The sequence below is a fragment of the Amblyomma mixtum genome, chromosome 10 (genome assembly GCF_055824585.1).
Source record: "Amblyomma mixtum isolate Tamu chromosome 10, ASM5582458v1, whole genome shotgun sequence".
Taxonomy (NCBI): domain Eukaryota; kingdom Metazoa; phylum Arthropoda; class Arachnida; order Ixodida; family Ixodidae; genus Amblyomma; species Amblyomma mixtum.
Window position 1 is genome coordinate 126,547,395 of NC_143021.1, and position 15,821 is coordinate 126,563,215.

Below are 15,821 nucleotides of genomic sequence, written 5' to 3' on the forward strand. Positions count from 1 at the left end.
CGTTCAAGTCTTCCTCCAAAATGACCTCAACGAAATAACCAACAGGTGCACCAGCGCGTGTTTGTGTCTCTCTTTTTCTTGGTCCTTCGTTTTAGTTGCGCTGTTTCGTTCCTTAAAGATGCAATACCAACTCGCCCACTATGCTATGTTGCTATAAAATAATTCACGAGATAAGTATCTCTGCTCAAAATATAATTGTCGTCACACCAAAAATATTACTCGTCGAAAACGCTCGATTTGCTTGATGTGCACCATTTTCCCAGCGACTTCTACTATGGTGACAGAATAGCGTTGATCATATTACTAATGAGTGCTATGCGGCTTGCATCCACTCGTGCATCGATGACCGCAAGCAGGCACAAGTTCTCCAGTGTCGGTTCCAAGTGCAACACATGGAGATCGGTAAGGGCCACTTCCTCCTCGATAACCTCCCCTTCCCTCTGGTTGCGTACCGGGCCAACGCCGCCAAACACGAACACTCTTTCGCCAGTAATGCAGCAGCCGTGGAACCCCCTGGCAGACGGACGAAAGCCACATGGATTCACTAGAGTCCAGCACGATATGTCAGGGTCGTACTTGTGAATGTCTGCAAAGAAAGTGTTCTGCAGTTGGTTGTACCCTCCAAAGATGTAGAGCTGTCTTCTGTACACAAAGGCTGAATGCCCGTGTCGACCCACGGGGGGAATGCCTTGTACCTGCGGGCGCACCCACGTCGAGGTGGTCGTTTCCAAATAGTACAGAGAGTTCATGCTTTCAAAGCGACCGGGAAGATAAGGGTGTGCTTTGACTCCGCCCCACACGTACATGCGAGTCCCGATTGCAGAGGCTGTGTGGTAGGACTGCCGAGCCAGATGCTCTCCATTGGTGGGGATGCGATGCCACTCCATGGTATCCAGGTTAAGCACACTCACCTCTTGCGAATAATGCAAGTCACCAAAGATATACATGCGCTGGCCAACCACACAAGCTGAGGTGCCGTAACGCGGTGTCGGCACTACACCGGACACTTGAGGGCGGCTCCAAGTCATGCTGGTGGTGTCGAAACGATACAGGACGCTTTCCAACTGCGTGCCGTCCTGGAAGCCCCAAAGATACGCGCAGTGGCCGTAGGCAACAACGGTGAGACGGAAAATGTGAAGGTGTCCGCCATCGGGCGGTAGCTGTGTTTGCACGACATCCCATAGCGACGTTGCAGGATCGAAAATGAACACGTCCACGAGGTTCCTTAAGGGGCGAGGCCCGTCCGCGAGAAGAGAATCGAACGAGTACACCTTGCCCTTGATGGTGACGGCAATGTGGTTGACTCGCTCTGGAACACCGCTAAGTCGTACAGTCCACATGTTGTGCAGGCAGCCAGTAAACTCAGAAACGCGGCTCGATTGTTTCAGCGATTCTGTTAACGTCACATTGCCGATTCCTGAAGCAGCGATATGCGGAGCAGTTTCCGCTGCACGTGCGGTTGCAGTAATTTGAAGCGTGAATATAGGCCAGATATTACAATATTCTCGCCATTTCGTGATGCGCAAGTGGACGAACGCTTAAAGAAGAAACTATAAAGTTGCAGTTGGAAAAGAATGCAAAAACGTCATAACGTGCACAGCAGTGGCCAAGAAGAGGCTACAGTGATTTTGCAAGCGTGTTACTGAGCAAACTATTTTCTTCACGTTGCGAGCCACGTTTTTAATGCTTACTGGTTCACTCGTTAATAGGACCCGTCATAGCGAATCGCACTGACACGGACTAAATCTTAGGCGACCTTATAAAATTATGTGAACGATAACTTGGCGATATTCTGCTGGTGATCTTTTCATGATCATCATCATTTATTTTCCCTTAATGACCCCTAGGTGGGGCATTACATAAGCCTTAGTTGCTTTGTGACGTTAAACCCCATAAACCAAACCAACCAGTAAAGAAGGCAAAACAATTGTTAAAAGAGCATTGAAAAATGAAAAAAGGAACAATCACAGGTACACTGTGGCCATCACGCTATATATACAGGAAGAAAACTGGAACACTGATTAGCAGACAAGGGTTCAAAAATGTAACATGTGCAGACGTGATGCTGAAAATTGTCGGGCATTACACGGTATAATCTTCCGCGATTATTGAATGCTGCAGAAAAAGAAGCCGCTGATGTATCCAGTATGTCTCTTCCAAATATGTACAAATATTTTGCTACTCATACTTTTCTTTCTTTGTGTGAATGAACGCACAGATCTATCCTTATGTTCAATTGTTTATGTTCGACTGTTTATTGTTCGACTGTTTATTGTTCGACTGTTTATTGCCCCACTCTGCTGCTGTATACACTGTAAGGGGGCGGAGGATTTTTCAAGCCGCAAATGTACGGCTTTTCCCTCCGCCTCCTTCCACTTCTTTGTGGAGAATAAAACTTGTATGTATGTATGTATGTAAGTGCGCTAACGAAAAGGATGCGATAAAAGCAGGGTTTTGAATTTATTTGCATCGCGCTCAGTTACAACTGCCCCAGGCAGCTCATTCCACTGTTCAATGGCGGATGGCAGGAAGGATTTTTGAAAGGCATTGGTGGAACTATGTAAACGCTGTAGGCTCAGGCTGTTAAAAACACGACGAGATTTTCTATTGGGAGGGAGTAGAAGTGTGCAGTGCAGTTGAGGAAAACTGTAGTATAATTTGTGGAAAAGGCAGAGTTGGGAAATTATACGGCGAAAAGACAGTGGCGGTATGTCAAGCGGTGATTTTATGCCAGAAACACTGGTTCTGCGATCGCAACATGAAGTAATAAATCGGGCTGCACGACTTTGTACTGATTCTAATGCTTCAATTAGGTATGACTGGTGCGGATTCCAAATGGGTGAGGCATATTCTAGTTTAGTACGAATGAATGTTTCATAAGCGAGTTTGCGGATGAATGGAGGGGACACGGCTAGGTACCTTCTCAGTCTGTTGAGCGATTTTGAACTTTCAGCTACTATGTTTAAGATGTGCTCGGTCCATGAAAGTTTGCTAGTGATTGTTTTTCCTAAGTACCGGTAGGACTCGACTTGTGTTAGGGGGATTGACCTTAAAGAATACTGATAATTTAAGCTATTGTGTTTACGTGATACTGTCATGTACTTGCATTTTGAAACGTTTAATGTCATCAGCCACCTGGTGCACCTCTTTTTCTTGGTCCTTCGTTTTAGTTCCGCTGTTTCGTTCCTTAAAAATTATTTTATATCTAAGCATTTTTCTCACCCAGAATTCTCGCACACTAAGCATAGTCGTTAGTGTTTTCTTTATAATCATGTGGCACTGAAACATTAGTTTTGTAACAATAACGAGAAGTAGTTGTTTGAAAGAATATTTATTCCTGCTTATCGATTTCACTCCATCCTGGCAGCTTCTTCTCCGATTGAGGATATTTTTCTTTTGCTTCAGTGTCGTGCTCCTGCCTAGCTGCGTATATCGCCTACTAGACATCTTTTTCATGCCAGACGGCAGAGCGGCTTCCCCGATTGGAGAGTAATCCTGCGTTTGAGCTGGGCGACAGGATGAATTTCTGTACATCTGAACTGCCTCTGGAAAGCGATAGTTTTCGCATATTGCCGCATGTCTTCCCACAGTTTGATCCATTAGAAAATAATCGGCCGCATTGCAGTCGACTAAATATCGTCGGCTTGTACCTATAGTTTCCTAATAACATTCGTGAAAGAACCAACAGCTATTTGTGTCAGAACCTTGCAAGTTAGTGCTCGTGACAGTTTGTCTATCAGGTGATATCGAAGGTGGTCGACAGCAAGCATGCCACAACACGGAATTTTCTTTGGTATCGGGACATTGTATCTATACCAATGCGGTGGCGGCACAGACGCACATGAAAAGTCATTAACAGTCTTGGAAGAACGATCCCACTAGCCCGAAAAAAAATTCGCTCGGCTTGTGACGGCTAAAGTTATGACTGTCACCTGGATTTTGCCCACTTCAAGAACCTTAAAGGGTAGAGAGCCTGGGCCACAGGACGCTGCGGACGCCTATGAACAGCTCCTTGTCTAAGTGACTACACGTATTTTTTTTTTGCCAGGACGGCTAGCTTTCCTGCTGACTTGTATCTGTCCGCATACTTTGCACGCGAAGAAAACTTGTTTCTTGCGCGCGTCTTATTTAGAGAAAGGGCATCTGGTGAGTGCGGTGTGAGTATAATAATGCAACAGCACGTTATTCTTGTAAAGCCATTTCTTTTCTTGAGAGAGAGCAACCATGTGGTATTTGAAATAAAAACTAAAATTAAATACTGTCTTCAAACGAAACTGCGGCACAGATGCGCTTCACGTTTTCTTTGCGTCTTTGTACTGTATTTTCTCAGCTCGCAATGCTACTTTTTTCTTTCCCTTTCTGGGTTGTTTTCAGTGGAGTTCGCACTATGTTTCTGACTCTACAGTCGCAAATAGAGCCTTGCCGCATTCCAATTTGGGCAAAATAGGAAAACACGATTCGCAGTGTCCGTGCGCGCTGATGAATTCCACGTGGTTAAAAAATATGGCTTCAGCGCAGGTGTACAGCTGGTACGCTCAATACGGTAACGCAGTTCAAGTAATATCGTTGCCGCATTTCCCTAGGCGCTGCTACCGTACGGACCCAGTTATTGGTGATAGATTATTCACTGTGGCGCAGAAAAAAATAATCTTGCGCTTAGCTCGGAATCCTCCCATATGGCTTTGCCCCCACCTTACGCGCAGCCTCGGGGTGTTAAAGTACACAAACCCTTAGCACCTGAAAGCTTTGATGCTCTTCAATGGCGCACGTACCGCTATTGCGCGACCACGCCCGAGTCTCAGAATGCATTGTCTATAAAGTTCATAGTCGGACTTCTACTGCGTGTGTAAGACACAAGGTTTTTTCACTCGTGGAACTTTTTCTGACACAGTCAACTTCGCAGTTGTCATCTTCATCATCAGCCTGACTATGCCCACTGGAAGGCAAAGCCGCTCCTGTACATCTTGAATTCTCTGAGTCCGCCCACCTACCTTTCTGCCGCCCCCTGCTGCGTTCGCCTGAGCTAAGTAAACTAAATTAATTCGTATTTCTAAGCGCTCCCAATTTACACGGCGTCTGCTTAGTAGGCGCAGATATTTTGAAGGCTGTCCGGCATGTTGTCACCATCTGTCGCAGGTCATGAATGACTCCTAGTAAGTTTTGATCACTGCTGCAGCGTCCTGCTTTACTGCACAGATACTTCACCTGCAATAAACGATTGCTGCGACCTGCGTAGATTACTGGGGAGAACAAACAGGCCTGTGAGCGTCAAGCCTCATTTGAGGATCCCCAAAGCCAGCCGCTTCCTCGTTTTTGGGAGCCGCGGCGCCGCCGCAGTCATCCCTAAACTCACCACAGCTTAATCATCACGACCTCTTGATGTCGCCGTCAGGCATCTGCTCGTATTCCGACGGACTCTAAGGGACACTCGCAAGAGGCGCCAACAGCAGCCGAACACAGAAAGCGCGGAACAAGTGAACAAGGTCAGTCAGAGCGCCGAGGCGGCGTCGTGCCCGATAAAAGCCTCAGAGTTCGGCCGCTAGACGAAGAAACGCGGGGCGCTCGTGGCGCAGTCTCCAGTGTCTCTAGAAAGATCCGAATTTCTACTCAAGTTCCCCAATCCGGAAGCATGATGATTGTTTTACTTCTTCAAGCATCCGTGTTCAGCAGGCAATTAGAATTTAGTTTCTTCTCAATCTTCTCCGGTATCCTCAAGCAATTATTAGTCGTCTTAAGAATTCGTGACCTTGTTGTAATGTTTTCGTTTCTGGCTATATAGGCACGAGTCTAACATAACAGCCGTGTGTACTGAAAGGAATGAAATGAGGGTGGTGCATATTGGGAAATCCCGAAGCGCAGATTTTTCTTTGTGCACGCAGCAAACTATGCTCACGTTGTGCAACTACGCAAGTTTGTCACCATGACATTATGCCGTTTGGGAAGGAATCCATCCTTTTGTTAGAAGGAGTTGCAGCCTTCGGGCTACGGCCACTTATCCGTTTTTTCAGCCAGCGACCGCTCCGGCGGACGCGGTTGTTGCGACACGCGTCCTTATTCTCTCTTTTTCTCTATCCTCGTATCGTTAAACTCTCTTCATATCTGCACGTAGCAGCAGTGGTGGCTCGGCTTGAGCCAGTCGGCTGGCCCGTGCACTTTCCTCTTCATCCTTCCCTCAGTCGCAACCGACCGACCGACCGACCGACCGACCGACCGACCGACCGAGGAATCCGTCGAGACAGCCATTATGCCTCAACCCGAAAGGCATGGTATGGTATGTTTGGTATGTCAGGATTTAACGTTCCGAAGCAACTCAGGCAATGAGGGACGCCATAGTGAAGTGCTCCGGAAATTTCGACCACCTGGGGTTCTTTAACGTGCACTGACATCGCACAGCGCACGGGCCTCTAGAATTGCGCCTCCATCGAAATTCGACCGCCGCGGCCGGGATCGAACCCGCGTCTTTTGGGTCAGCAGCCGAGCGCCGTAACCACTGAGCCACCGCGGCGGGGTTCAACCAGAAAGGCATCTCATTATTAGGCTCCTGTGAATCTTGAAGAAAAAGAAACGAGGGACTACTTTACCTTCGAGCGACCACGATATACAGGCGCTAGCGGTAACCCCTTATTCAATTATCTCAATAGCGGTTGGAGGTCGAAAAACTGCTTAGTAGTCTTCATGGTCACAGAGGACCAAAACACGTGGGCGCGGGGGTGTTTTAAGGGCACAGGGTAAGGCAAAATTAGAAAAAAATAGTTTTTTTTTCTTTTGAAATTTGAGAAGTTCCATTCTTTCTACACATGTTCCATGATCGCACTTTCCTCAGAAAGCCATATTTCGGGCCAAAAAACGCTTTTTCCGAAACCAAGTAGTCAGCGGCCACGCCCCCTTTCCGGATATCCTCCGTGTTTATCGCCAATTTTTTCAACCAAAACGTGCACCACCTGATTTGAAAGCTCGTCTGAAATCAGCTACATATAAAAAATTGTTTGCCAACAATTGTTCAGCTCTCTTTTTTAGCCAAGATAATCCTGAGACGCTGGGCACGTTTTTTCCACGTTTCTGCAACTTTCATGCAGCTGCGTACGAGTGCTTTCCCTGCCGATGAGTATTGTACTTTTTGCCGGTGTTGGTTGTTGTTGATAAGGTTGTTGTTGCCACAGGCATTTTCAAGCTATTTTCTTTAGCTTTTGGCCTGTGGCTCATCCTAAAGACTGTATGCACATTTGTAAATAAAATAAAGTTTGTTTGTTTGTAAAGAGGAGATGCCTAGAGCAAAGAACGCCTTCGGCAGGCACGAATTTCACGGCAATCGTTACACTCATCGTGCAAAATCAAAAGGATGTCCACGCCCTGATGAGACGCCGAACGCCAAACGCGCCAGGTCCTCGACATCGAAGCTTTCAAGATTTTCTGTGTGCTTCCAGGAAGATGATGTGCTACAGAGCAGCAGCGAATATGCCTTAATGAACATGGACGGCATTTGTGCCGCAATTACACACAGTTGTGTGTGTAGACAGTGCGGTGGAAGGGTTGAGCTCACCGATATTCTGACAAAGCACGTGTTTGTTAGGCTTCAAAGCACTGGACGTTGTTATTTCATTTAATGATGGTAGCATCGCATGGGCCAATGTTTTGAAGGCGTGTGGATTGAACCCAGGGCGCAGAACCATCGAGTGGCTGAGGGAAGCTGACCACAAGCGTATGTTCTTTGCGGACCGAGCAACACGACAGCTGACAAAAGAGGCCCGGCAAGCAAAATTACAAGCCCAAACACTAAACATTGACTGCGAGAGTGACTACGAAGTAGGGGGCTACTAAACCAATGGCTATGAATGTGTTTGTTCGTAAAAAAATTGTTTTTCACATCTTTTTTCACTTTAGGCTCAATTATCTCGAAACAGTGTTTTTTCTTACAAAGGTACCATTATTTCCAATGTCTTTCAAGACAGACAGCTGATTTTCCTTTGCAACAATCTACATAAGTGTTGGCAACTACTGAACTAGAATTAAGCTATTTCACTGAGTAGGTTTTCCGTTATGAATTTTAAAATGTGAAAAGAAAGCCGAAATTTATGTACTACAGTTAGAAATTTCATTAAAAATAAAATTTTCAGCACATTTCAATTATTCTAGTTCAGTAAAAAGAGCGCAAAATTTGGAACAAAATGATATAAATATTACCAGGGTACACCTATTAGTTGGCGAGAAACATGTACCTCAACATGCCCTAAAATGCATGGGAAGTATAGGACTTACCCTGTGCCCTTAATGACATAAACTTCACGTGCGGACTGGTCCAAGACCGGGCTCTCTAGGGGAGGTGGGCGGATGTATAGCTGTAGTCAAGAGCTGGACAAAATTCTGGCTGCGAGGGTGATGCACAGTGGTAGATTAAAACATACACTCGGCGAGAGTATGTTTTATTCTCCCACCATCGATCGATGTCCGCCTTCTCTGCGCACGGCCTCGCGCCGCGATTTACGAGTTTTCATACACCATTGCCTCGCTGTTGTGGCACACTGAAATCGTTTGCGCTGCTGGTCAACAATGGTAACCGCAGCGCTGGGCCAATGTATAGAGAACATATTTTCCATGGTTGTATTGACACATATATCTTTCTCATTAATTTCAATCTAAAATAGGTATTTTTGTAAATAATCTATACGCGACGTTACATTATTCCGTAACATACAGATAATGTGCGTCGACATATCAAAGGTGATAAGTTTATCTCAAACGGCGCAGCTGACATTTTCAGAGCATCATTCCTTCAATACCTGTGCTAACATTCCTTGCGTGCTGTTCACTGTGGGCATAATTTATTGCATGAAAGATGTACCGTACAATCATGGACAATTACAAAAAACTATTTTATGTGTGCAAAAATTGTAACGACAATTACGATACACACTAATGCAAAATGTGAGCACACGTTTGCTTCGGCGGCGCGAATGGGAGGCGACGAGCTTTTGCTTCGGCACCGAGAAATCCTGGGTCTTGTAAGCGGCATACACTTTATACTAGGAAGACAACCCCGGAAGTGTACAACCACACTAGGCTGCTAACCAGAAAGACGTGGGTTCGATCCCGGCCGCTGCGGTCAATTTCAGAGGCAAAGTGCTCGAGGCTTATGTTATCTACGATGTCAGTGCACGCTAAAGTACCACAGTGGCTCGAAATTTCTCGCAGCCCTTCACTACAGCGTCCTTCCTAGTCTGGGTTGTTTTGGGACGTTAAACCTGCATAAACCACTCTCGCGTGCAGCACATGTCAAAACACCGTCCGCCAACCGAGCGGAGCGTGGCGCTACTGATAAGAAGCAGTGTGGTGCTGGAGACAAACGTCCCCTCCCCTATAGACGCCCTACCTCCGCTCATGCAGAGGTGATGAACGACGGGTGAATCGATGGGTTTAAGATAGGAGTGGCCCCTCCAAAACGTGGTTGTGCTAGCTGCCACCATGCTCGGCTTTTTTATTTTTGTTTAACTGTGCTGTAAATTTCTATTAAAACCGCTGTTTTCTTTCCATACGTCTTATAACACTTCTAACATTATCTAAACTCTCTATTTTCAGCCACCAACCCTCCCAATGGTTCTTGCTAACTTCCATTCCAGATTTATTTCCATGATCGTTGCAATCTGCGAAGCTTAGGTCTACAGGAAGAGTGAGCTTGCATTGACATCCGAATGAATACCATCACATCTCAGCATGAGGTGTGGAACTGATTCTGCCGATTTCCCACACACAGCACTTGCATCATGTTCTTCCTTAAATTTTTTTCGTAGCTTCGCGTTCTAAGACACTCTCGACTAGCTTCAAGGTGTAAGGCACTGCCTCTCGGGTTATCATAGAACAATTTGTTCCAGATCTGCATTTTCCAGTATCGATATAGTTCTAGACAATGTTTTTATTTATTTATTTATTTATTTATTTATTTATTTATTTATTTATTTATTTATTCCTCACAAGTTCCACACTTGGAACATTGTGTGAGGGGAGGGGTTAAAATATTTAGACAAATGAAGGTACAAAGTGGAAAAAGCATAAAAGTATACAATATTAAACACATAGGCCTGCAAAATATTATTAAAACGTACTTGAAAGAAAAACGTATTTTACTGACACAGAACAAAAAACAGCAAACGAATAGCGGCCCTGCATGGATTCAACAACACATACGAACACAATTAGTGTACTATATCAAGATGTATAAAGGTGGTTAATTCGTTTTTGAACCTTAATGGGTCACGTATAGTAGCAATGCAATGGGACAGCAGAAGCATTAAACGCGATTGTTCAGCCGAATAGATGTTGAAGCTAAGATTATTATGTAGGCGATGTGAAGTTGTCATTGGGCGTGTAAGTGGCAGTGTGGACGCGTGACGACTGTATATTAGTTTCTGTAGTAAGCAAAGAAGTGCGATACCCCTACGTGTCTGTAAACTTGTTAGCGATAAAGATAACTTGAATTCGTTGAATTTCATTGAATGCATTGAATTAACCCAATTTTTACTTTCGGGATTTTTTACCTGTCTTTTAATGGTCTTTCCTTCCACGTCGTCATCTCCGGCATATTTAATGGTTTCATTCCTCGTTTTTTCCGCCATTTTCAGTCACTGCTCTTTGTGCATAAGTATTTAAATACCTCAGCTTCTCACCTGTTATCGTCCAATTTTCTCAGGCGTTTTTCATGTAGCATTTTACTCTGAGCTTATCCTGCTTCGAAGGATACCCAGCCCATATCCCGCTGTACTGCCTTGTTTGCGATTTTCGATGGGCACCTAGGGCTAATCTTGCAATATCTCTCTGATCTACGTCTAATCTCGACTGAAGTTCTGCCCTTAAGCACAGAACCGCATTCCCGAAAGTGAGCCCCATTATTCCTACCGAAATACCTCTCAGTACTTCATATTTCTTGTACCCCTTAAAGCCTTATGTTTCATCATCCCGCCGTCTCTTCGACCTTTTGCACTTAGTGTGTTCGTGATTTTCCGCGTATATTTGCCCTTCCTTTACCCATACCATGAGATATTTGTATTCGGCCAATCTGGGTATTTCATGGCTTTGTATTGTACGTACCTGATCAGTTGTATTGTTGAAAATCATCTCAACCGACTTAGTTGTGGTAAAATTCAAGCACTTGTAAATCTTCCTGGCTATCTGCTAACAGTACAATATCGTCCCCATACATTAAACCTGACAGCCGTTGCTCAACGACCTTTCCGCCTAATCTGTGCAACAGATTGTAACCTAGATTACTTCCTTGTAGCCTTCTTTTCATATTTATCAGATAAAGCATGAACAGCAGTGGAGATAGAGGACAACCTTGCCTCAAATCTTTGGGTACCTCGACAGTTGTCGTACTTTTTGTCCCTTCTCAAGTAATTTGAACTTTATGATCTCGGTATGTTTCCTGTACAAAATTAATTACCACGTGAGTGATACCTTCATCTTTTAAAATCTTGCACATGAGTTCGCTGTTCACGTTGTCGCATCTATCACTTATGCCCCGGAAAACTAAATACAGAGGGCTGTTTTCCGCCTGAGGTATTTCTATGCATTAAGCAAGCTCGAACAGGCTATCATCTAAGAGCCTACTTCTTCTGAACCCTACTGACAGCACACACCCCTCTGGCGCCATCATCGAGCAAGCAGCGGTTCTTTCCTTCACTCGACACGGCCGGAGCGCGCTCCAGTTGCTCTCCTCTGCTCTGCCGTTGTGCTCGGCGACGCGGCTAAACCCACGAACAGGCGCCTAAAAGCTGCGCTCTACACTTGGATGCAAACAATTATCACGCAACCACCTTTACTGTCCATGGTAATAGATGCTACATCAATAGAATTCAGTCAACATACAACTGCATAATCGGTTCCCAAGATGTGCCACCTCCTCTGGGGATGAAACGCGATCGCTACTTTCTCAACAGTAGGGAATAAATCGTATTTCAATGTCCACGGCAGAAAAATAAGTGGTGGCTTTCCAGTAGGCGAATGCAGGCAGAGATTTCTGTCATATCTATTCCGGTCTCACTCCACCCTTCGCAATCTCGAAAGTCACGAGCGGAAAACCAAACACGACCGTAGTTGTCTAAGCCCCAAAATCACTAACACATGAAGGAACACGATGCCAAAGTGTCTGCGACCGGCGACGCAAAGCAGCAAAGCAGGCGACAGAGCCCGAGATAACACTACTGACGTAGTTCGCGAAACACGCAAAGGTTGCGCGACAGTTGCACTGGCCGCGCGGCTCGGAATTCAAAAGGAATAGAGAGATTTCCTCCTTTAAGAAACTTCTTGCAGCTAGGTCTTGTTTTTGTGTTGCAGACGCTAGAGCTAATTCCTTCTTCAGTTAATTTCACAGCGGCGGGAAGTGCAGTTACGGATTCAGCGATTGTTCCTCCAATTAGCCGGAACGGAAGTTGTTTACGAATTTCTCCCCTGTATGAATTCTTTCAGGGTTAGGTTACGCGCACCATAAACACACCTGAAAGCAAAAGAATGGAATGAGAAATCTGAAGCTCACGGGTTAGTATCCCACCAACGGCCTGTGGTATCTTTACGTCGGCATTTATTTATTTATTTCCTCAAAGGTCTCGGTTGAGACATTACATCGCGGAACAGACAGTTTATCGCGGAATAAATCATCTTTCCGCGATAAACTAGCTACACTGAACTTCATTAACTACCCATGCATCAGAACAGCAGATTAAAGAAAACTGAAAGGTCTCTATGTCCCCAAGTTCTCGGTAACTGCTTGCCTCCTTCATGTATGTTATAACGAGTCCCTCTTTTGCCTTCCCTTTCGGGCTCAAGAGCTGAACGGAGTACTCGCTCTGGCAGTCGTGATGCCGTAGGCACTATAAGAGCATCTGTAGACAGCACAGGTTACACCTGTCGTGCAACGTATTCTTTAAAACCGTTTGCGTTCCACGTCACCACTGCCAACTGGTTCATGCGTACTGCGCACATGCAGGTTGCCACGACATGCAGTCACTTTAGGATGCTTTCATTACAACCGTGTCAAGGCGTTAGACCCCTTTCTGTTCAACTTCTTTGGCAAAGTTTCCACGAGGAGCCAGGCTCTGACTCAGCACACTAGAGGAGCATGTGATGGTGTTTCAAGGCATTTTTCGATGTATTTTTTTTTGGCCCCATGTCCCACTCCAAAGTTAGCGCGAGATACGTGACCGGCACCGGACGGCCATCGCGTAACACCACCATGTGAGGCATCCGGTAAGAAGTCCACGGAGTAAAAACCATCAAAGCCAGTGCTCTTCTCACGTCACTCTTTTCCACATGAGCATCGCTGAAGGGTTGTGGTCATCACCTTCCGAGCTTTCAGTAGACCAAATTCTTCTATAAGCATTAAGCTTTCAATTTTGAGTTTAACCTTCACCAAATGGCCGTTCTAGCAACTTTACTGCCCATACTTCTTCACAAATTGCAGCCTCTACAGAAAGTATCAAGAGGGATGGTCGTACCATGTTGGAACACAGAACATCAAGCCTGCATTGCCACACAGTGTATCAGTGTCAGCGCTCCAGTGGCTTTGCGGCAGCAGTGCCAGTGATCGTCCTTCTAAGGTATTCTTGGAAGGTGCCCATTTTTCGTTGCCCGACAACGTGGATGCTGACAGGTGCTTCATGCACGAATGGCTGGCAAAACTTGAGGAATTTTGATGTTTTTTCTTCCGCGATGGTGCGCTTTACAAGAGGTAATTAGCGTGATAGGCGCAGGGATACCACTGTGTCCGCACCAGCGCAGGTTGCAACAGCATCTGCAGAACGTTAGAATTCACCGAGGGTGTTTTTTTTACAGCACGTGCCTGAAATTTAGCAAAGGGGTGTCAAAAACAAACATATTTGTCACGACCAACCTGTCTGCCTTGCTGGCAAGCGATCCATTCTGGGTAAAAATTTATCTCGAATATTGAACCACCTATAGAACTTCGAGGTGCAGCTCGATGCGCTGTGTTTATTCCCCTTAATTGTTGCGCAGGCTAAGCGTATCAGCAAATCGAAGGTAACTAAAGTTTGCATTAGTAAATTTTGGCTCAGTCTAGGTCAGCTTTATTACCTTCAAGGCCCTCTTTCAAGGGGCCTTTACATAGAAGGTGGGTTAGACTTTAGTATAAGAAATCAAACGGCTATGATCATTTATATATTTAAGATGATCAGTTACACGTTCCTGGAAAGCAGGTGATGAAGAGATTGTGACGATGTCATACGGTAGGCGGTTCCTTTCTGCAGCTGCTCGAAAAAAACAGGCGAAGCAGATTACGTAGTACGCGATGGCGTGCGCGCAAATTGAAGTGGATGACTGGCGCGGAGGCATACGAGTGCTAAGGCTGTTATATACGATGACGGATTCATAGAATAATAAAAACTTTTGACAAAATATGTTACTCGCAGTGCGGCGGTATAAATAAGTGAATGGAAGTACAAATTTCGCTTTCAAAGTTGGAACACAAACCTTGCATGAATACGCAGAATGGTTTATGGTTTATGAGGATTTAACGTCCCAAAGCGACTCATGCTATGAGGAACGCCGTTAGTGAAGGACAATAAGCGAAAGGAATAAATCGGTTGTCGCGATAATTAAAGCTTCCAGTGCAGTGATTAGATATGCTTGATGCTGGCTCCAGACGGTAGACACATATTACAATTTGGATATTAGAAGTGATTTATACGAGAGCAATTTTCCATGAGGCGGAGCGCACTTGGGTGGCTCTTTAAAAAAACGTGTTTTTTACGATGAAGAAATGATGTTAGCTATATGAGCACGCCATGATAAATTAGCAGACATGGTGAATCCTAGATTTTTACGTGATATTACTCGCTCAACTAGTGCGTTCAAATAGAATAACGAAATTGGGTAGTGTTTTTGACGAAGAATTAAGGACTTGAGTTTACATCTAGTAGGATTGACGGAAATGAGGCAATCATTACATCAATTTAGTACGCTTTTAAGATCTGTCTAAAGAGCGTGACGATCATAATAATTTTTAACTCTGCGATAAATGACACAATCATCAGGGGACGTTCGGATCCTCCTGGAATCGTGTAATGGTAATTCACTAATATATGGTTTGGTTTGGTTTATGGGGTTTAACGTCCCAAAGCGACTAAGGCTATGAGAGACGCCGTAGTGGAGGGCTCCGGAAATTTCGCCCACCTGAGGTTCTTTAACGTGCACTGACATCGCACAGTACACGGGCCTCAAGAATTTCTCCTCCAAAGAAATTCTAGCCGCCGCGGCCGGGATCGAACCCGCGTCTTTTGGGTCAGCAGCCGAGCACCATAGCCACTGAGCCACCGCGGCGGCAATTCACTAATATATAATAGAAATAGGAGGGTACCAAAGACAAACCTTTGCGGAACGCCTGAAGTAACCGGGAGAGATTTAGACAAGCGCCCTTTAACACAGTTAACGCAGACTGCTTGAGAACGATTATTCAAGAATTCATCAATCTATTTAATAATGTTAGGATCTCGGTCCAGCTGCGCAAGCTTTAATAGTAGATGGCGGTGAACAACCATATCAAAAGCTTCCGCATAATCTAGAAATATGAGGCGATCTGCGTCTCACACTCAGGGTTACTGTGCAGGTCGTCAAGGAAGAGCGCTAGTTGTGTCTCGCAAGAGAGGCCCTTACGAAAGAGGTGTTGCGAATAATGACGAAATTCACTTGAGTCCAAGATGTTTCATAATTCGTGAGTAAATGTCGAGTTCCATAATTTTACAGGGCACGCTATTTAATGTGTTCAGGAGGTAATTCAACGGTGAGTCTCTGTTACATGATCTGTTGACTGGAGCGACCCT

At 45.2% G+C, this 15,821-nt stretch overlaps 1 protein-coding gene across 1 annotated transcript; it reads right to left on the reverse strand.

Annotated features, from left to right (window-relative positions):
* Window positions 1-272: 272 nt before the first annotated feature.
* Window positions 273-1,340, reverse strand: LOC149326889 (kelch domain-containing protein 3-like). The gene has a single exon (XM_089564717.1). It carries the CDS (start codon window positions 1,338-1,340, stop codon window positions 273-275), a length of 1,068 nt encoding a protein of 355 aa, XP_089420843.1.
* Window positions 1,341-15,821: the final 14,481 nt, after the last annotated feature.

Excerpts from the sequence above, each read along its gene's own strand:
- LOC149326889 (XM_089564717.1), bottom strand. The coding sequence starts at position 1,340 with ATGTGGACTGTACGACTTAGCGGTGTTCCAGAGCGAGTCAACCACATT.